Raw genomic sequence first — 24,456 nt, 5'->3', positions numbered from 1 at the left:
CACATTATCACGTAATACGGCGTTGGCGCCCGCCGAAATAGAAAACAAAACGACGTAATAATACGTAGTAGCCAGTAGGTATACTACACATGTCATAATAATAATAATATATTATGTAGGTAGGTACGTCTGCTCTCGCTCATATTATATTATATACGGAGTCTCAGCTCGTCCGAGTTTATATTTTTATAAATGATCGACCTATTAAATCATTATACCTACTGAGGTTTTAATCTCGGACCATATTATACACTTCCATTTGATCATTTCCATATTCCGTCGCCGTGTAATGCGGGTGTATACCGCCTTGGTATAGTGTGGTAGCTTCAGCACGGTTTGCAGCGAAAACCACATGACTAATAATATTATTGTATTGACTAATAGAATATAGAAACCGGTGCAAGCAGCTATTTATATTATAATTTCTATCGAAACTGATTAATAGAAATAAATGGATTCTCTATACCAACATTATATTAGCTGTATGGTCAATTTTTAAATCCTCAGTGAAAACTCGCAGAAATGCTTTCCGTTTTATGTTCCAATCTAACTAACTATTAAATGATGATAACAAGTTTATCGTGAGCATGATGAAATTGGACAATGATGCCCAATCGAACACTCCTCGATACTCATATTTTTCATTAAATGTTATCTTTTGTCAATAATAATTATTGTTAATTTAAAATGTTATTTCAATATTATTTTGCATGTCTGTAAATATTATGTTGTCCCACGAATTTATAATAAATAAATAAATAATATTGTATACTCCAGTAACACCTAATCAGGAAATTGAAAATGTCACGTTTTTCGTCAACTTACTATCGTTTTCAAACGGAGGCCTGCATGATAATAAATAAAAATAATATGTCCGCACGTTTAGGTCTCCTGTCAGTTATATACTTTAACTTGTCAAACGACACAAACCAAAAACCACGTTCCGATATTATAATATGCGAATATAATCGATACCTTTATGGCTATATAATATACAAAGTTAATAATATATCCACCGCAATGGTTTATACCGCGGTCTAAGCAGTACACACCTCAGCAGGGCGCGAACTTGGCGGATAATCATAATTTTTTTTTTTACTAAATACGTGTACGATAAGTGCGTACTACTGTCGGTTTGTAAAAAAAATACCTTTTATATTATATACTTTTACATAATAGAAACGCGAGTACTAATAGGTATCCATCCGTAGTGTGTATATTATATGTAAGTACACAGCGATCGTCGTTGTCTGCCAGTGCGGGCGTTAAACGCGGCGGCGAGCGGCTCTGCGGCGCCAAGTACGGCAATAATTGACCCCCGCGGTGGCCGGTGAGCGCGCGGCGGGGGGGCTTGCCTCGCACAATTGAAATATTTATTGCGCGTTTCAAAGAGAGAAAAAAAACCAGTATGTTTTCTTATATTATTACTGTTTAAACTCTGTATATTAATAATGCGTGCGACGTGCCTATATAATAGTGTGTACGCACATATTATACCGCGCACGCCTCCGCTAAAACGGGTGTTTGTTACTTCTACATAAATTCAAATTTCGCAACGCACAAAACTGGTACATACAATATAATACGGACCTAAATAGTTTTAATTATGTGCGCGTGCGATTGTTTAAGTAAATACGCTTGGTGGTCCGATTAAAACCAGTAATAATAGTATAAAGGGGGCAAGGAGTGTATTATAGGTAGACAGGTACACTCAAGTCACCCCCACAAGGGGGGGGGCGGTTGGACCTAGAGTACAGGGCTCCGGCTAGCTTGTAATTTTTGAAATTTTGATTTATTTTGTATTAAATAATATATTAAGTCATTTTAACCGTTGCAGATTACCTATAGAAATCGTATATGGGACCCCCGTTTCTGGTTGTATTTTATTGGAAGTTTGGTAAAGGGCCCGCAAAAATGTTTAGTACAGGGGTCCAAAATTTGTTGGGGGGGCTGGGTACACCACTACCCCTCAAAAGTTGTGGTTCACTTATTTGGTGGTAAAAGCTTTTTCAGAAGCTTATACATTCAGTATCCGCAATATCAATACTATGCATGAATATTTTTAGAATAGCATTATTTCATATTTGTATTATGTTTCAAAGTAGTAAAACATTAAATTGCGTACGTTCTTGATTATATGTAACTACCTACTAACAATACGTCATGTCAAACGGTTTAGAAACATTTTTTTTCAAAAGTATACGTATTGTAGCTTGTTTAAAATGTTTATACTGCGCGTTGGCTGCTTAATCGTTTCAGAAATTCTTAGAACCGTCACCATAGGTACACCAAGTTGGTATACCATGAGTTATGAATGTGTTTCGCACGCTATAATAATATATATTATAATGTGTACCTACATACGTGTATCTTGTATATATCTATATTTTAACGTGACGAATCGGACAAAACATACTCATAATTTTCGATTGCATATTTTTGCATATATTATGCGGTGCAGTTGGCGACATTTAATGATAATAAGCTGTTTCATTGATTTGCATAAACTGGTCAATGTATAGCAGCTCGATTATTATTATTTTTTTTTTTTTAAGTGGGGATGTTCTTCGTTTTATATTATATTTATCGGTTTGAAGGCGAGCCGTAATGCGTGATATTTGCTTTACACGCCATCAATATTATTATAACTTTTACCCGACGCACTGCGATTATCCTTTCTAAATTCTGATACCACTGGATAAAGCTGACATCCGTATTTTCTGATATCTACTGTAGAGTAGAAATAATTCGAGTAAATTCCTATACATAACAATTATTTTAGTCTGGCCCAAAGAACGTTTGTAAAAATAAAAAATATATGTTTTTTAACCGAATGTTTTTTTTTTTTGTATTTTTGTTTACTGTTTTCGAGGTGTGTGCGCTCACAGAATATGCCACGTCGATAAATTTTAAGGGCTGTTTATCTCCGTCTGGCATCAAGTGGTGTAACAACACGGAGATCGCATAAATAGATTCGTCGCCAATGGTTGGGAAGTGATTTCAGATGGCTATCATAAAACACCTGTTCTTATATTATGTTATATACAAATCGCGCATAGAACAATTATATTATATAATATTATTTTGTCTCGCAACCTTTTTTTTTATTACATATTATATCGTACTAGTGTGCGTATATAATATAATATTAAATCGTACGGTATATAGGTATATGACGTATTTACATATTGTTTTTATAGATACATATAAATGTAAGCGGGTAACGACGTTCAGTAACTTAAAATATGCACTTTATTAGGTATAACTATATATTGTAATAATTTTCGTGTATATTTTCATTATGTATAACATAGTATAATATAGAATAATATTGTTTAAAGTAAAAACGCCAAACGGAGTTCAGCCATCGAAATATCAGTTTCGTTCAGTTTTATAATAACGAGGTAAACATAAATATATGCTATGAGAGCAGGTGTTTTGAGTTTGAAATCACTTTCCGTAGACTTGTTTTAATAGGTACGTCATAATAATATAATTAATAACAAACCTAAACGTATTTCAGTGTTTGGATGAATACATAACATAATATACCTGTTCGCTACTTTCCCTTATTAAATCGTACACAAATTTTAAACTGGATCGATTGATGATTTTATTATATAATAATATATATAATATTAAATAGGTATCATTTAAACACTTGTAAGATCTGATAATGCTATTCATAATATATATACGATATATCCTATACCTACATGTAATTAGTTTGAGTTGAAAATATGGTTAATCACCAATATCAATTGGTGACAATATTATTAATATCATATTATATTGTTATATTATACATTAAACTGATGGTTTATAAGTTGCCTACAGTATATAAATCAACTAAAGCGCGCTAACGTTAAAAATCTTAAAAATCATATTAAGTAGGTACAGAATGAAAAAAATGATAAAAAAATACACATTGGCATAATATTATTCTCTTACCGTAGTTCTATACATTATATTATAATATATAATAATATAACATATATATTATATTGTGTCTCGTCGTAGATGTATATAATATATACATATATAATACTGCGCATATTTGAAACGATAGATCTTTGAGACGAGCATTTTTCGTTTCAAACGAGTGACATATATTATGCCTGAGTGATAATATAATAATATCATCTCCTGCGACGTTGCCCCAAAATCCTTGAGGAATTCTCCGCGTTATAGTGTTATCGCGTCCTATATAAATGCATACTATATATATCGCATATATTGATATTATATTATCATATAGATTTTATGAAAAAAAATCCTGATTGAAAACCGACTTATTTTCGACATTTCCTTCGCAATGATTTAGCATGTTTATATTGTATATCGGTGCAAATATTTCACAGTTTTTTCTCTATAAAACACTACCTGCACACACCGTGGTTTCGTTTCGATATATGGCTTAACCACGTGGTTACCACAGTGGCGCCGAGAATGTATACTTACATTTAAAACACCCAAAACTATATAAGCGCAAAGTGGCCTCATGCGAATAAAAATTGATCGAGTAAAATTAATATTTATACAGTTTTTCTATACCTACCACAATCATCCTTACCACTAACCTTATAAAACCACTATTATAACCTAACCACTGCACATCAGCAGCAGTTCATTATTGGACGTCTTATAGATCCGCTACCGTACACATATTATGTACGATATACACGTGAGTTAAGTAGTTAAAAATATTAAAAACTATATTGTAATAATTATTTGTATAATAACATAATAATGAGCACCGCGCGTTCAATATATTATGACTACCTATAATAGTTATGCTCTTAATATTATAATTTGTATTGTACCGTATATGGTAACGGTCGTATTATACCGCGTGGTATGTATAGATATTTGCCTAGTGGCAGTAGTGTTGCTGCATTTACAGCACACAGTCCTTTGCTCAAGTATTGTGCTTACTGCAGCTTATGCATATTGTATATACGTCATTATTATACATACTTTTCATTATAATAATTACCGTACGGCAACAATATAACGACTAGTAATATATAATATTGTAACGAGTTGCCGCGTACTTAGCATCGACAATAATTGATGCGATGTTCGTCACGTCTCTCGGCTGTGCATTCTGTGTGTCACGTACCTATTCATGTTATATTATGTCAGATATATAATATAGTAATAGGAGCAGGACGAGTCTATAGTTTGTGCTCCGCAGCAGCAAAGGGTATATATATTATACGGGGTGATCGCGAACTTTTTTTTTTTAATTGATCTTGAGCCCGGCAGCTGAGGCCATCAGCTATTTTTTTCACTGTAGGTTAATAAGTCGGTAGGGGAAGGAACACGTGTGTGTTTTGTTTGGCAGAATTTTTGATTGGGCACCCGTAGGTATCTGCCATGCCCGGGTGGGGGATGGCGGCACTTGTTCTCCGGACACCGTGACTTGTCCGAAGAAAAATGCCACCCATGGCTGAGGAATCGAACTCGGGTCGACTGCGTCGCAGCCAACGCCTTAGTCCGCTCGGCCACTCCGTCCCCCTATCGCGAACTTTTATCACGGACCGTGAGCATATCTATATGATGGAATATTTCGTGGTTTTAAATTGTTTTACTTCGAGCGTTCAAAAACATAACATTTTCTATTTTTTCATATTATTATGGTAGATTATACAATATTATCGCAGCATATATTAATCTTTGTTTATCATTATTTTTTTAATTTATAAAGACAACGTCCATGATTCACGATAAAACCCGATTCACCCTGTATACCTGCAGGTCATGACCAGTGACCATAATTATAATTGTCATGACGTCCGCTAAAAATCTTCTAAGCCAGAAATCTTCGTATAAATAGATGGAAACGTACAGATGGTGCACGTCGATCTTTTAAAACGACCGACCTACCGTCTGTATTCGTCAGACCACTGTGATGATTTCGGATGGACTATGGAAATTAACATTATTCGATTACCAGTTTTTAAAAACGAAAATATAGATTTTAATTTATAATAATTTATTCTAGTCGATTTCAACAAATTAGTAACTCTCATTTCATGTGATTAGATCGGTCGTCTATGTATAATACACCCATAATTATATATATGAAGTAGGTATGATGAGATAGTCTATATAAATTATAAGTTATAATTTATAACCATGCGATATTATGTCGATAAACTTTGATTTATGTTTTCTCGTATTTTGTTTTAGGATTTCTCGTTTCGCCATATAAACAGCGCATGTTACGTCAAGGGGTTTCAACCTTTTTTCGGTCACCGCAACCCCTTAGGGACATAAAATAAAAACAACAGTTACAGATCCCACACCTCTCCTCTCCCCCGCCTACGCTGATAAACCCATTTTCATTTATTTTATTTTATTTATGATAAAACGTATATTAGATTGCAGCTACAACACAATAATATATAGTACCTACCTAGTTTGATTATATAAAATAACTTTTATAGATCATCGTTGTACGAATAATTTTTTCTAAAAATTGAATCATGATACATAATATTTCCAATATACAATATACAATAGACGTGACTGAAAGCGTTCGAATAAAAAATCATGTACTCTCGCAGAAATACGCCTTAACGCGCGTATAGATGATAAAATAGCTGCGCACAGTGTTTATATCACAAATTCATCAAGCCTAGTGAAATCTGCGGACATTTTCAGAAAGCTGAGAAAAGTAAAGATACAAACGCAATTATTGTATATTATAAATGTTCAAGTAGCCGCAGGACCACAGCGCACCGCATATAGCCTCGACAGCGAAGATCATCCTGCAGGATAAAGGGACCTATGATTAAGTAGGAGAGACGGGATCTACTTAAATTCAGTCGATTTTGCATTCAAAGTCCATGCTTATATATAGCTGCAGTTTATCATAATAACAATATTATAGAATACTATAATATATAATTATGATCATCTGTGTTGCGTGGCAAGAGCTGGAAATAACGACATTATAGAGGATCATCTCCGGCCGTTGCTGAGCAGAGGTGTACAATATAATACACACACAGGAGTTGAATATTAATAAAAAAAAAAAGTGTTGTCGTAATCTCGGGCTGCGCGATACGCTCAAATCGAACCGACAGCGGGTAAAAAAATATATATGAAAAAAACCTATTTAAATCGCTCTGTTTTGTAATAACGTTATTTTATATTACTCGACGAAAATGAGATTATCCGCGAACGGCGGCGGCGTGAAGGCTGTGTGTATTTACGTATTATATACCGTATACTGTATACCTACCTATATTATATAGATAGGCAGTTTCCGTTGGGATTTGACTCGTCGGGATAAAAAAAATAAACCACGATATTATATAAATAAAAAATAATAACAGTATATTAATATAGGTACGCGTATTATGTACCTGTATACAATATGCGTATAATAATTAATAATATATTACATAAAATATACATAGCTGTATAACTACGACCGAACTATTTAATTTTATACCATTCGGCGGACGGCGCGGTTCATGGTGGTGGTGCGGTCACGCCATGAGCGCATCTCCGTACACGATGATCGCAGATCGAGGTGTACATACTTACTTATAAATTATTATAATACTGCTGCAGCGTGTAACAGATATTTCCAGGATTCTAAAGACCCCTATTTTATTGTTAAAACTAGTTGAATATCCCGGCTTCGGGGCCGTGTGCAGTTTTTTTTTTGTGGCAATCCTATATGTATAGTATAATATAGTCTATATTATTGTGGATATATCTCGGTTTGAGTGCGTATCTTAGGTTTAGCGTACCTACCTCAGAAGTACACGGACAAGTCGGCATCAGTGTACCTAGCTTTGTGAAATAATTCAACCTATAGATGGGCAACCACAAGTCTCGGATTTCGGAAAATCCTTTCTTAGTAGGTCTCTACTTCGTTAAACTACCGACCAAATTTCACATTTACAGCTTTAGCGGTAATTTCTACTATTACTATTATAATTTGTAAACAATGACAATCGTTTATAAAATCAAAACAAAGTCCACCGTGAATCTCAAAATCCCTGTTTGAGCACACTTTTAAAATTGAATTTCAGAAAATATTTTCTTATTGCACATCTAGTCTAGATCATTAGAGTAACCACTATTCTGAATTTCAAGTTCGTACGTTTAGTGGTTTGTAAGTAAAAAACAAATAAATCAATAAATCAATAAATCATGCCTTAAAAACAAACGTAAGATATGCAGTCACTATCGTTAGTGGCACATATTTTTTCGGGTAACCCCTAAGTATAACCAGAGCTAATCATTTTTCAAGAAAGTGCTTATCATTCTCTTATTTTAATTTGGATTTTGGAAGATTTGTTACTATCTTTACTTTTGACACGAAATATGTTCAGACTTTTGTTACACGCTGTACAGTGTTACCCACATCGATGATCTTAATTATTGTATAATGCTCACGCGAGTATTTATGTCTGTTTCATAATGTATGCTCAATAATAATGATATCACGGCACGCGGGACTCGAATATTAGTGGTTTACGACTTACGAGCTCGCAAATAATTTAATATCGCATCACTGAAGGTTGAAATCATCTTTCGCGGGGGCACATGTCTATATTATATAATACTCGAACAACGATCGTAATATTGTTAGCTGGTATAAATGTATAATATTGCACCCATATACGTTTATGATCCTTGTGAATGTTTCTCGACTATATTAACTATGTATAGCGTTTTAGAGTGGAATGTGATAAATGATAACTTTAATAATGTACACATCTAATCATTTCTTAAATACGTTTCCAATTATAATTATACTTGTGGTGGATCAGAGTTGAGAAAAATGTTATTACTGCAACTTGCAAGACGAAATCTATATATACTTACTTCGGTACAACGTTGTCGTCGTATAAGGGTTTCACGGGGCTGTGAATATAATACATTTTACAGTCGTTTTTTTGGTTATACTCGTAAAAGGAATTAATAATAATATATTCGTTAAAATTGTGTTGTATATTAAACTATTTTACATTTAAATTACTGTGTCAGATCACTGTGATACACCCTCACTATAAAATATGTATGTCGTAGTAATTATAATATCTTATAAACGTATTATAAATATAGCTAAACGTGGCACTATATTATGATTGTCCTTGTTACCATGAATTTTCGTACAGTGTTGTGAGTTCATGGTGAAAAAACGTTTTATGAACTAAGCACTTTAGACAAAGTAGGTAGGGACCTATTTTTAAGCTATAATATGAATATACTACGATATCGTGATTATGTATATTTAATTTTTGAGCTTAAGATAAGTCCTACATATAATATTAACAGATATTTTATAATCAAATTTCCAACAATAAGTTTTCAGTACACCAGATATATACAATAAATAATAATATTATCTGTACATGATTTATATCGCGGCTATATGGATGAACGACGAGACGCACTGAGTCGCACGGATTTTTCGGTCAAACACGATTTTTGTTATTTTTATCGCACGATGAACATTTCAAGAGACCTCGCCCCGCAACGCATTTATATTCACTAATTATATATATATATAGGTACGGCTAACGATAGATGACAATGGGATAGCGCTAAGGATGAATAAGCACGCCCTGGCTATAAAATAAAAATATATAATATACAAGGGGCTGTAGAGACGACGTCAAGTGGGGATGGAGGTGGTGTGGAAACCCGCTCTAGAAAATTGTCAGCCCTCGCCCGGTAAGAAATATGAATAGTACAATTTTTTTACTATATAAAATTATACACAAAATATTATGTATACTGTTATTTTTGTATCATAAATAATAATATTGCTCGTTAGGTAGGTGCCTCGCTTTTTTACTGGTGTATTTAATAATTTTTTTTAAAAAAAATATATGGGTCGATTGTGGTGTTACATCGATTATTTATAATATGTAGGTAGGTACCTATCAGTAATAACTAATAACCAGAACTTCTATGTGTTTGTATTGGTTAAAATTATCATAAAATATCGAGTCAACTTGTGTAATATAATATAATGTACAACGATAAGTTGGAAATTTAGCACTTTTCGGTGAATAAAAATATAACGTTATTGCGGTTGAATATTATATTTTTAAACTCAAAACGCTGTTACCTAAAATAGGTAATCGCCAACATTATTTAAATACGAATAACAAAAAACTAAAAATTCATGACAATATTATGAAAACTTTTTTTTTAAATTATATATTAATAAAATAATCGTTTTTATTTGCATATCATATACCTACAGTCTACACAGCGTTTGAAATCGAAATATTTTAAGAATTTTTACCTTTCTGTTTATATTATATTGGTTTTATATTCGTTGTAGCCTTATAGAGGCACCTATTATTTCTGAAAAAAATCTAATTGTATACATAATACGTCGTATTATATTATATAGATACTTCAAATTATACAAGTGCATTTGATAGGTTAATATTATATCAATATAAAATACATTTTTTAATATCACGAATTAATCGCTTTGTCGCTAATACATATAAGTCATATAGCGGTATTTATATAATATAAAGAATAGTTTTATCAAAAACACGTCGTATACGTCACATAAGTATATTGTATATTATTAGTGTATAACCGTGTCTCATACACGGAATATTACACACATATGGCGATCAGGGTATTCCAGTACAATACTATAGCTGCTATTTTATAGTTTTAAGCTACCTACCATTATATAAATAATAATAACAATAATTTATTCATATAATATTACACAGAGTGATTCGCCAAACATATGCACATCACCATAATATTTAATCGTGAACTTTTTCTCATTCTGAACAATAAAATAATTAAATTAGAGTAGATACAAAAAGGGAAAGCGTGAATAGTGAATCACCCTGTATATTGCATAGATACCTATAACAAATACGAATGTGAACTGACAATAAAAACATAAAACGTTGCCTATATTGAATTATATTATAATATTATATTGTATAGGCATATTTAAATCTGGCACCCCCCAAAATGGGTAATCGACAAGTCGACAAACTCCCCCCCCCCCTTTGTAGTTTTTCTAAATAGAAACAAATTCGTTTTATCGTACCATTCTTATTGCATTTCTGCACAATTTGTACCTAAATATACTGCATCGCGCGTAAACTGCATCCCACACGCCGATACGATTACGTTTAGCTCTCATGGGTTATACCAGTATATGATTTACACACGGCTTATATACTCTATATATGTATTCAGGATAATATGCTGAGAGTGGTCATCGGTTACATTATATATTGTATGCATTATATTATTAAAAAACACCCGAGTTCCGGTGTCAAGAGTTGGAAGTCGGTCCGACAAAACGGCGTTTTTACACATATAAATGGCACACATCACGAGTAGATGATAGGTATAGGTACTCGGCATCATATTTAGAGTTAAATATTATCACTCGGCCGACTACTCATATTATATACAATAGTTGGCGGCAACGCGCGTCTGATTGATGGTGCTTTAAATATAACAATAATATACATATAATATTGTGCCTGATTGTGCAGATGTATAGGACTATGTGTGTGTATATTATTTACTCGCGGTATATACGATATAATAACAATCGACCGCGTTTTAATCTCTATATATGTTGGTATATAATATTATAGGTATAAGTTTATAATATTGTGTAGCACGGAATTACATGTGTGGAAAGGCTGCAGCTTAGCGGTAAACGGGGGATAATAACAATATTTTGTTTACCGAAAACGCGAGCTACCTATAGTATAGTAGGTACGTACTCGCCATAATATAATATATCATCGTGTACTCGATAGGATCTAACATCCTATCAGCATCACGCCGCGGTATATTACACACACGTACGGCAGGCATTAGCACGCCGAGTGAAGATTAATAAATAGTTTAAAAAAATATTATATACGCATACCACATATCATAGTATTATATTATTATAGGCGTAGTACGGATAGTTGCGATATGATGTATCGCGCGTATAATTATAAGTCGTTTTGTGTGCACTTTCCCGTTTTGGAGCGTTTAAATAATAATAATAATAATAACAACGCGTTAATATAGTATATTATAATAATATAATGTGCGTAGCACAGCAGTGCCGCCGCGGCGGTAACCCACAAACAAATCGGATTTCGTTTTAAACGCACGCCATTGATAAATATTTATCATCCAAAATATTTTTGATCCGAATAATCGACCCAAACATTTAGAAGAAAAATCTTCCCGTTAGACTTCAGATGAGATGGTATTTCCCGAGTTTTGTCTGGTTCGCGGTAAAACACAACAAGTCGACAAATCTGCAGTCAGTGCTCAATATTTAAGCAGAATAGCTCAATCCAATAGTTTTAAAACTGCCATTTTGATGCGATACCTACATGTTCCACCTTATAAAAGATAATAATCCAAAATCAAGAAATATTATTGATATGAAAAATTGAAAATTCACTAGGCATATTATATATTATCATTGACAACAATTTAAATACAAATTTTAATAAAAATATATTCCACTTGTCCATGGAAAACAAAATAATTGGGGTACCTACGTAAAAAAAATATAAAAATAGTAGAGGAGCTCCGTCTTCCCACACAACACCACCCCCACCACCCCTCACAAATTCGATCACTGGGCCCTGTATTAACACGCGGGTACGGCTTATTAAATATGTAGGTATGATGTCGTACAGTGTCATGATGTGAACTTTCTGGGTCAAATCGAGAGATGGGTGGCTGGGCGCGTTTTAAGCCACACATACAATGTGATAATAAAAATATTATATTTGTATATGTTACCGTAAATGATGTAATTTAGGTAATAATACGTAAATTCCTGCCCAATATCATTAATTCCTAAACATTAACAGACAATATTATTTTGGCAATGTTGTAATAATCAAATATTTTGTAATGAAATTTCCTTAATACTACTATTGGTAGAGAATGTTAGTAGTTTATTTTGTTCATCAAAATAATTTAATTTAGGTTAGAAATTGACAATTCGGTCGACTATATAATATAGGTAGATATATCTAACTATATATGTTATGCAATGTGCTAATACAAACCCGTACAGACCCGTTTTTAATTCGACAAGCAAATTCAATAAACATATTTATGGCTGAAAAAGGCCGCAATCATCTATTTGTAATAACCTAGGGTTATGTATTACTAAATGACGTGCATCATTGTATGAAAATAATTAATTTCAATTTCGTGACATCATTGACGATAATTCTTTAATTTCCGTTTTTGGTGATAACATATATGGTATACAGACAATTATACATATGTATCTAACAGTAATAATGCTCATATATGTAACACACGCGTGTGCGTCGATGGCTAAACCAAACGCCACGGTATATATAATATTGTTACATTAACGATAAGAACAATAATAATAATAGCGTAATACACAAAACCAACCCTCTCACGAAATAGTCGTATATATACCCGCAGGTGTTATATATTAAATTACATATATATGCATAATTTAAACGAAGGCGGAATGGGGGTGCACCGCAAAAACACTGCAAAACGCGCAATTTTGGACGTGACGTACACTATATACTCGTACTAGGGGTGGCCAAATTGTTTTGATTATGATATACTGAGAATATATTTTTCCTCTCAAGATGATCGACTGATCACATTATTATTGTTAAGTCCTAATCATAATGTGATTATAGTATTATAAATAATAAAATTGAAGTCTGAAATTATTTAAGAATGATTATTTTACAGAATACATTTCTAAATAATTTCAAAATAAATTGACATTAAACTGTTGGTGTAGAAGTGTTTCATTGCAGTATATTACACCGTTGACCAGTTAAATAATATAATTTAGAGAATAGGTGAGCTAACTGCTACAAACGCAGTCACTGCTTTATAAAATATGATCATCAGAAATATTTTAGTTCGGTAATCAGCTTTTATATCTTTAATGTGAGTTAATGCGCCATATTTCACACAAACAGATTAATCAGAAACATGCACGTAACTGTATAATATCTACTAAATGTATAATAATAAGTTCTATAACATAGTGGTGATCTACTTTGAAATCATCCAAGAAGGACTCATATCGATCGCGATCGACCGTTTGGCCACCCCTGCAATAATATACAGAATATTATTATATATATCCACTGTATGAAATCGTCTCGGGACTTTCCGACACACCTCTATGGATAATAATATAATCCTTTCACCCCTCGGGCCTGCACCCCCGCACTATATTCAGTCATCGTCGGGCGGACTCGTCGGCGGACCGTACATAATATATATAATATTAGCATACGCGTAACATATAATATATTATACGTGGGTACCTACGGTATTTATCGCGTAATTTACCCGATGGCCGCCGCTTTTCATCCCTGACCTGCGCGCGATTCCACTCCGTGGCCAGTCCTGCTGCAATGTACACATAACCTATATTGTATACAAATCGTACATGTAAATTCGTATACACAAACTTAAGCACACATACGGCCGTACAATGACCGAGCCACAGACGCATATAATAGAATAATACGACTAGCTGATATTGTATGTGCAGTATGGCCGACCTGGCTTTAACGTGGAAGTCGGTAAAATGGCACAGCGTCGGTTCCGATCAAAGAGGTCCGCGCTTACAATCTGTTAATTGAAATTCGAAACATTATTATTATGTGTAGACATAATTATTATGGCAATACCTAACCGAAATAAATTAATAAAATGGATTTTGTATCGATTATAATATATATTATGTACATTGTACACAGGTATGCTACAATTCGTTATTTGCTTTTCGATGTCAAAATCGTAAACATAATATATTATGGACTCTTTGATAAGAAAATTCAGCCATTTTCCACGCACATCTAACAACTTACATATTATATTTACGCGTCGTTCTGCGATTGTCTGACATAGTGACCAATGCACGCACATGTGGTTACATAATATATTATTATTATATATTTTATAACATAAAGTTATATCGTTTATACACTGCTATATATCACCAGGCCATATATAGAGGGCGTCTCTGTCATGAATCCGATTTGAATTCACAGGGCAGCTGGTCTATTTATGAGCATAAGGTTCAGGGTTCCTGGAAGTTGGCAATCTATATAGTTGTATTTTATACCACGACGACTAGTAATGACAATAATTGAGGAGAAGGGGGTGGTATATCGTAATACACAAATATATGCACGCCATCATAATACTCGGTCTATACTTGTGACATTTTCCTGCCGATTTACACAATATTATTATTTAACTGTGAGCGCGTAATACATTGTATAATATTATGGTGTAGTCAAGAGTCGAAGTTCGATATGAATTTAAACCATTTTTATATTATAATAATTTAATAGTTTGATACGATTTTGTATTGTTTGAAAAATGGAACGTTCTGTCCCACTACAGGTACCTTTTTTATTATACACATCAATATTATGACGTTATTATTTTATATCATAAAATAATTGTGAAAATTATGTTTCACCATCAATAAATTTATACGAATTACATTTATTTAGTTTTCTTTGTATAATTTTATTTTAACTCAAATTTGTAAAATTCCTTTCAAATGATGAACTATTATTCAATTATCGTTAGAATGAATATTCATATAGATATCATCGAGTTTATAGGTCCTTAAGTTTTTGCCCCCACCCCTAATCTAAAATTCCTAGATTCATTACTCTATTCTCTATATATACGGAATACAACTCAAATACTCTACAACTTTCGTTAATCAAATACGATGATTAATGCAGCAACATACCGCATACGCGTATACACAATATATTATCTAGACAGACTAGGGTTTTATTTTTTAGAGGTAATTTTTTAACAAAATAATAGGTCACAGGGGTTTATCACGTGTACTTTATTAAAATGTGAAATATTATTCCCTATGCGCTTTTTTTTCTGTGTCGGTAGAGGGGAAAGTCCGGAAGTTATATCGAACTGTGATGGTTGACTAAATATAAATTGCTTAAACGAAAATCTTTCGGGAGTGTTAATTGAAAATATATATTAGAGATGCTACGGATTGGAGGTTATAATAAATAATATATAATAAACACGACAACACTGCATGATACACAGTGAAACCTCCCCTAACCAACGTATACTTTATATATACCTAGTCGTGTGAGTGTGTTTGTGTATATCGACTATTATATATGAGAATATTGGAAGTGAAAACGGAAAAGCGACGGTCGTCCGTCTGTCGGTGAGCCGCGAGTTAAATTTAGAACCGTTGACTAAATCCGGCTCGTGCAACGGTACCGAACTCTAAAAGCGGATACGTTCGTATATGGTTTGACGTATGGGAATAAACGTCTAGAGATGAAAATTTCAACACCCTCCTGTATATATTTTTTTATTCTACGAGGGGTGCGACCACCACAATTATATACGTGTGTGCGTGTGTGCGTGTGTGAGTGTATGTATATATAAACACGCATTACTGCAGCAGACGTCGCACGTCAACGCTACCATATACCACAGCCCTTATAATTAGTTTATGTACAGGGTGATTTACATTTTTATCGTTATACAATTGTCGAGTACTTTTCGAGGACGTTATACAACAGCGATCTTATATTATTATGATTTGCTTTATTTCCAAATTTCGATAACAGCTGTCGCCCTTTACCGTTAAAACAAAATATACGAAAATATAATAGGTACCTATGTGTTATCGTTTATTCGAATCCGGAAAATTTCATAATATTATATTGCATCGGTTCCCGGTACAAGGGAATACCAACCCCACTATATTTACACTGCTGGCCCGTATGTATCGATGTGTACATATAGAATATAATATATAGGTGGGGATGCACGTCGCAAATCTGATCGAATTCAAACGGCAAAAACTATAAAGTTTAATCGTGTAATTATAATATAATATAATACAATACAATACATATCATGTGCCTGCAGTATAATGTATTATGTACTATTATTGTTGTGTAGTGAAATCGATTTCGCGTGGTATCGAGAAAAACTGAAGCAGAAAAACAACCTTTTTTCGGCCAACTGTTATTTAGTCTATACATATATACTTAATATACACTGTCAGACGTGGTGAGGTTATATGTTCGTACTGTTTACGTCCTGACCGTTGAAGTACTGCAGTGTAAGGCATAATATGATAATATATTGTGTACAGAGTGCGATGATCACCGCTTATTATAATAAATCACGTGAACCAGCGGTGTGTAATGTAATCGCGTAGAGTCCTGCAACAGCACATATATTATTATATAGGTGCAAACCGGCCGTGTAAATTGCAAGTGTATAATATAGTTACGTGCAAATTACATCACGTATTTATACGGCTCACTGTATACCTAAATATATATATACGTATTGTAATTACAGGGTTTAGTGGTCACTGGTTAATTTATTTTTAAAAAAAACACATAATATTTTTGGTGTAATTTAATTATGGTATTTTAAAACCGTAAAAATGTATTACATTGTGTATTCGATTAATTTTAAAATTGAAAACCTGCAGACGGAAATAGTCGGTCTCGTTTGGACACAACAACAACAACGACAACAATAATATTGTTATAACAAAATAATATACACTCGCCTAAACGATATACGACGTTCAATATTATGTATTACGAAATAGGTAGGTATATAGGTGACAACTTACATCAAAATGTAAAATTTGTAGGAGCGTGTTTAAATTTCATGTTTAGAAATGAAAAAAAAAATTGTTTTCTGTATAGGTACGCCGTTATTAAACAATAACATCAATATAATACTATAACGATTATAATATAATAAAAATTGTTTGATATATATAATATAACTTGTCTCCACATGTACTGCTTTTTCAATAAGCTTTCTATCATTATAATATTCAACTCGATGACAATGAGATTTCGTATTCATTGTGGGCCACCTCTGTGCGATTTTGTTTGTTATAATAATCATTTTTTGGAACACAACTACTTATATTTCAATGCATCGCAACTATTTACTAATTGAAATATTTTTTTTGCGGTATAGATCACATGGACTGACGGTTACGGCAAAGTGATCGAGGATGGCACTGAGACGTCCATCGAGGCCATGGCGGCTGAGAGCAAACGGTTTACAACCAAATCAGTTCTGAGATTCATACCGAAAATGGAACACCACAACACGTCGATATCGTGTCAGGCACACAACTCGGCTGTTGACAAAAAGTTACAGACGAAAATCCATTTGAACGTCAAATTTGCTCCGAAGGTTAGTACTCGGCCAAACCGCATGTTTATAATTTATTTTAATATTATATATATATTCGCCAAGCCATATTTTCACCACCAACATCACGATACCCATGTAAATACTCACGTCCATTAACGGATTTCAGTTTTTGACATTATTCTGAAACGAGTTTATTAATTCAACGCCGCATATTTCCAAGACGTATACTTGGAAATAATTTACTATTAAAGGTGTATCTACCTATAATAAATATTAATTATATATAGTGTCTAGTGTGGTGCAAACTTTTATTCGTCGTCAAACGAAAACCTTTTTTTTTGTCAAAACCGAAATACTCGATCAAGTATTTATTTTTCAATAGTTATTCTACTTTATACGTAAGTACCATAAGGATTTAAGTAGGTTGAAAATTAAAATATATTATAAAGATTAATATGGTTTTTGAATGGTAAATGAATCGGTAATATTTATTCAAATACTAGCACGACCCGAATAGTTATATAGGTACAATATATGAAATTTATTCACTGTTTTATGTACCTACATAACAGTAGATTTTAAACTCAGAATATCTACAATATGATATACTCAAACATTCATATATTATGTCCTAATACATAGAGTATAGGATTATTACTTATAAAAGAATCGATCATCGGATTTTCAATTTCGATGTATTCAAATTTTCAGTACCCCCAGTTTTTTCATTGAAATTGCACCCATGGTGACCGTGTTGTTAACGCAACGATTGCACACATGCTTGATGTACCTGATCTGCACAAGTAATCAATGGCAACAGTAATTTATAAGCAAATAAAAAGTTTCAATTTCTACCGTGAATATCAAAATCCTTGTTTTAGAAAGATCCATATAAAATGCGAATTTCAAAAAATCCTTTCTTAGTGGGTCGTACATCATAAAACAAAACTAGTAACCAAATTTCATATAGGTGATCATAAGCTTTGGCGGTGATGAATCTGTCAGTCAGCCGTGGGACAAGTTAATTTATAATATATATATTATATATGTTATATATTATAACATATTATTATACCATTTATACCTAGCTGTTAATATATTCTCGAGAAACGTATTTTGAGACGTCTTTGAATTATTTCGGTGGCTTATAATATAGATTATTATTTTTATTTCGAGAAAGCATTTCGACAGTGCAGCGACACGCGCATGGCTTGATAACATATTGTACATTACGTATAATGGATGTATTATTATATATATCAATGATCTATCCTCTATTGTATACGAGCAAACGTGCACTATTATTATAATCTCGGGAGCTTCGCGAAAAAACATTATGTTCTCAAATACCCGTCGGCGGCGTAGGGACCGTCTCTTCCACACACATTCGTTTATATATATATTTTATATATATAGAAGGGCAGAACAATGCGTGGATAAGGTGTATGAAACATCTTTACGAGCATATCGTACGAAATATAATTCATAAATAGGTACGTGTGTACAGGTGTGGGTATATATATATATATCTGTATACTGTCAGGGGTGTTAAAGCGCAGCTCTAAATAATTTTCCCCGAAACGACGCCAACTAATAAACTTTATTATTTTTCTACACACTCACTCCTCACACCACACACCATCGCCGACAACACTACCTACCCACACCGGCATGCAATATTTTATAGTACCATAGTACTTACGTTTTACGTTTCATATAATATGCTGTTTGTAATGCCGCAGTACTTCTGTATAAATATATATTATGTTTATTAGAAAAATATTGTAATCGCACACAACATAATGTATGTACAGGGTGGTTCATTTACATCGAAAACCGGATAACATCTCGGGAAATATAATAATTAATAAACACGATTTTATACGAGACATTTTTTTAAAATTTATTTATTTTTATTTAGAAAGTTTGTGAGCCAATTCTATTTTTAATATTAGTTTTACTATCATTTCATCTAGATAAAAAAATGTGTTTCCTTTTATTTTCTGAGTTATTGTCTAGTTTGCGATAAAATATATATTATACTTATGTTACACACGTGTCTTTCATCCAATAAATACGGTTCCGAGCTGGCCATAATATCATTTCACATAGTAATTCAAGTATACAGTTTACAATACGTGATAATTTTAACCACTAACACTAATTTTTCAGAAAATTAGTTATCAACTAAGTCTTTTTTTAGAAATTTTTTTTCGAAAATCAAATACCTACATAAATATAATATTAACATCATAATATTTCTATGACTAAATTATTATCACTAGTTTGTTGACGTAACCACTGTCAAAATATAATATTCCATCCACCAACTGTCGCGTCGTTTGAAAACCAAGCAAAACGATCGAGTTGCAGCCTATAATATTATAAACGTATCACATAATGTATAACCAACACAAGTAGATAGTCAGTAAGTACGCATAACCATAGGCATAGGTTATTGTACACGCAACTGTCAGTTATATGCGCCAGCAGTATACCTACCGTTCCAAAGGACCTGATAAAAATCGTCGTTTTTGGAATTAATTAAAAATGTATTTTTTTACAACGCTGCTACTAGCTATATATATACAGAAGCGAAACGAATGCAGATCGTCGTGTATATACGTACCTATGAGTGTACTGTATATGATGGTACGTTTTTTTTTAAATATTTTATCAGAGATTTAATTAATTTACGATTCATATATAACGCGGTGTTTGTATGTATATATATATATATATATATATATATATATATATTTATATTCATTTATCTTAAAAAATAAAATAAAAAATGATTCGAAATACAAATACAAATGCAAATTATATTTATACAAGTTTCTGTCGAGAGATCTGAAACTAATTAAAACACTTAATACCGTACGGCCGTTTATGAATTATACGAAGAAATTAAACTTTCTTGGGAATACATTTAAATTTCAACTGTTTAATATTATAATGTATACGTATACATTATGCAAACATACATATATACAGGGTGAGTGTTTTAAGGTGAACCAGTCAATTCTTCAAAAATACAAGTTTTAATAGTTTCTTGCTATTATAATATTATATTTTTTTGTATGAAAATATTATTCGGTAACAACAATGGTCGATTCGGATATTTTTCTTCTATTATTCAAAGCATTTATCATTTTCTGTTGATGCTATACATTTTAAAATGCAACTATAATTATTGCATCCGTTCCTATAACGTTACTACTATTTGACTAATGATATAGGTAGGTATACTATAGTAGTAAGGTACATAATTTGATGCGTATATAATTTATTATAATTATAGTAATAACACAAGATAAAACATCAGTGATGATCAAATTTCATCGGTAAAATGCCTACGGATAATTTATCGATCTTATATTATCAAAGTAAATAATTACCCTGAATACAAAAAACGATATTTTTGATATTTGTCGATTGTGATGTGATAATTCATAAATATCACTCTTGACAAATGTTCACAAATGTTCACAAAGATTCAAAAATCGGCCTTTCATTCTTGTAACATACTATTTCACATAATTTTATTGTTATTTAATTATCAATATTAGTTCTTAAAGTTTAAAAACAGATGACTTGCATTAACTTAAAAAATTGTCAAAACCCACAAGACTAACTTTTTGGGTTTATGAGAGTATATTTCATAATATTTGAAAAAGTCATATTATAAAGTATGTTTGGAAGTAGGTATTTAATAGTTTTTAGTTCCAAACGCATATAGGTAAAGAAAAATATTAGATTTAAACTTCAAATCGCTTTTTCTCAAAACTATACTTTTTGAGTTGTGGCAGTATTGTTCTAGAGTGGCGAATTATTATTATATTGTAATATAATATCCATCCTTATACGATTTTCATGTACTTAAAAACATTTTGTATAATAATAGCGTAGATACGCGTTATTAATACGCGATCAAACCGCCGTGGCGTCTGTACATTATATTTTTGGCTGAACGCTATTCAGTATAAATTTATCGGGTATACCTACTTAATATGTGCAAACAATTTTTTTTACCGATCATAGGTACGGTTCGATAGTGTAACGCGTGTGCAATCGAACAGATATTCGGTTCGATTAAAAAACGCATCGCTTACACCGCGGCTGTAAAGGTATTTAATTTCAGATAATAATAATTATTAAATCATGTTATATTGTATAGATCGAAGTTAGAACAACGTCTTAAGCATTTTTAGGTGGGAACCTACTATACTTACCTATATACATCATAATACTGTGTGTATTATTTTTCTTACTGGAATACTGCTATGATTCGGACAAGAGAGAAAAACAAAAATTATTGTGACTATAATTAAAATAACTACCGCTTATCGGATCGTACCGAAGACGACGATGTAGGTAGGTATTTTTATATAATTTATTCAATTAAAGAATTTCGAAATTAAATCGTCTCTGAAACGAAGTAAAAATATAATATATTTCGCGACGTAATTGCAGTCAGTGCTCGCGACTCGTCGAGTTACGGCTGTAACAACTATACTTATAGGTATATAATATGCGTATATAGTATCGCCATCGGACCGAAAAGCCGGTAGTCGATAAAGTTTTTTACTGACACGATTTTATTTATAACAATTTACCTCCCTAACCCACCCGCTGTAATATTTACTACAGGAATCACTTTTATTACCAAACAGTAGTTATTTAATCCGTACATTTGTATGTTTATTGCAAATATATTTTTTAATCATAATTTCAAGTTATCATGTGACAGGACATTTCATATTTTTTCGAGATATACTAGATATATCTATATTACTTTTTTTTTTAAATAACGTAAATGTATATTTAAAAATATGAAGATGAAGTTATTTATATGATATATCATTTACTTGCGCACTTTTATTTCGTTTTTAGTATTTAATACAATCTTACACGCGAATAATAACAAATAAAATATGTTAATTATTTATTTTACAATGTTTATTTAATTTTAAATTAAAATAACCGTTCACCTTTAGTATAATATAAAATATAATGCGTATAACATTTTATCTTAGAAGTCACTACTGTTTTTGATATCCAAATAATAATAACTACTTTAACAACCTAAGTTAAATAATTATCTAATTATTCGTCTTACAGAATTTCAAAGCGAATTCGCTCGTCTACCCACTTTAACAACTGCGTGTTTGCTGACTTAAAAACTAAAATAATTTCATTTGCATGGCGACAAATATACAATAAATTTTCAATTATATTTTCAAGACCGTTAATTGGAATAGAATAATAATTCTTGTACAAGTTTTTATTCCTTTAAAATAAATATTTCCAGCGTCCGTAAACATTAACATTTTTATTTAAAATATAAAACAACCGTAACTGGCAGAGTATACAGAATATCGCAGGTAATATCAATTTATAATAATATAGGCCATAGCATACAGCAACATGAAATAATAAAGTGCAGATATTACGATGCACAGATATATTATGTTTTACGCTGAAAGAAGAGCAGGATTGTCAAATTGCACATAATATATAATATGCCTTTTTACACCTAATGAAAAAGGGTTAAATATAATAATTAAAATACAGATATACAGAGTAATCCAACAAAAAGGCTCGCCCCTTTTTTTTCTTCAATAATGCAGTTCATCAAAACCTGATTTTTGGAATTTTTAAATTGACTGTTTTCAAATTCATGATATTTTTTGTAATATTTAAGGAGTGTCCTGTGGAGATACAAACTTCTATTTTTCAAGTGAGAACCTCTATTTTCAATTGTAAATTATTCAGTGGATAATTTTTCTAAACAATTTGACGTATCGAAATCAAAATTCGTACGACTAGGTGTTGAGTTAGGTATTAAACTTTGAGTTATTTAAGGATAAAATGTCCGCGGTAATGGGTTTATCGTTTATATTAAGATATGAAGAATATGATTATTTGAAAATTGTATTAATCTAACAACATAATTTGTATAAATGGTCAAACTATAGTTAATACTAGTTCCAATATTACGAATATTTTACATTCTAGCAAAACCATATCTAAGTATTATAATCCTACGAATCAGGTCCATTTCCCCAGCCTCGCCATATTAGAATTTTTAAATGGAAATGGATCTCATTTTTTGAACCCAATTTCTACGGTTTTTTTTGGAACAAAAAGCGCAGTTTGAGCTTACCAAATGATATAAAGTTTATATGTACCTATCTAGTTTATATAGGTATAGTTTATTATATTATATATTAC

At 32.1% G+C, this 24,456-nt stretch overlaps 1 protein-coding gene across 1 annotated transcript in view; it reads left to right on the top strand.

Annotated features, from left to right (window-relative positions):
• LOC132934433 (irregular chiasm C-roughest protein) overlaps positions 1-24,456 on the top strand; it is a 244,080-nt gene that overhangs the window by 120,263 nt on the left and 99,361 nt on the right. Inside the window, exon 4 of the mRNA XM_061000733.1 lies at positions 18,037-18,258. Coding sequence (XP_060856716.1) covers positions 18,037-18,258 — 222 coding nt within the window. The remainder of the gene's footprint in view (positions 1-18,036; positions 18,259-24,456) is intronic.

This window comes from Metopolophium dirhodum, chromosome 1 (assembly GCF_019925205.1).
Source record: "Metopolophium dirhodum isolate CAU chromosome 1, ASM1992520v1, whole genome shotgun sequence".
NCBI lineage: Eukaryota > Metazoa > Arthropoda > Insecta > Hemiptera > Aphididae > Metopolophium > Metopolophium dirhodum.
The sequence above is the reverse complement of the archived record's forward strand: the minus strand, read 5'-3'. Positions and strand labels throughout refer to the sequence as shown.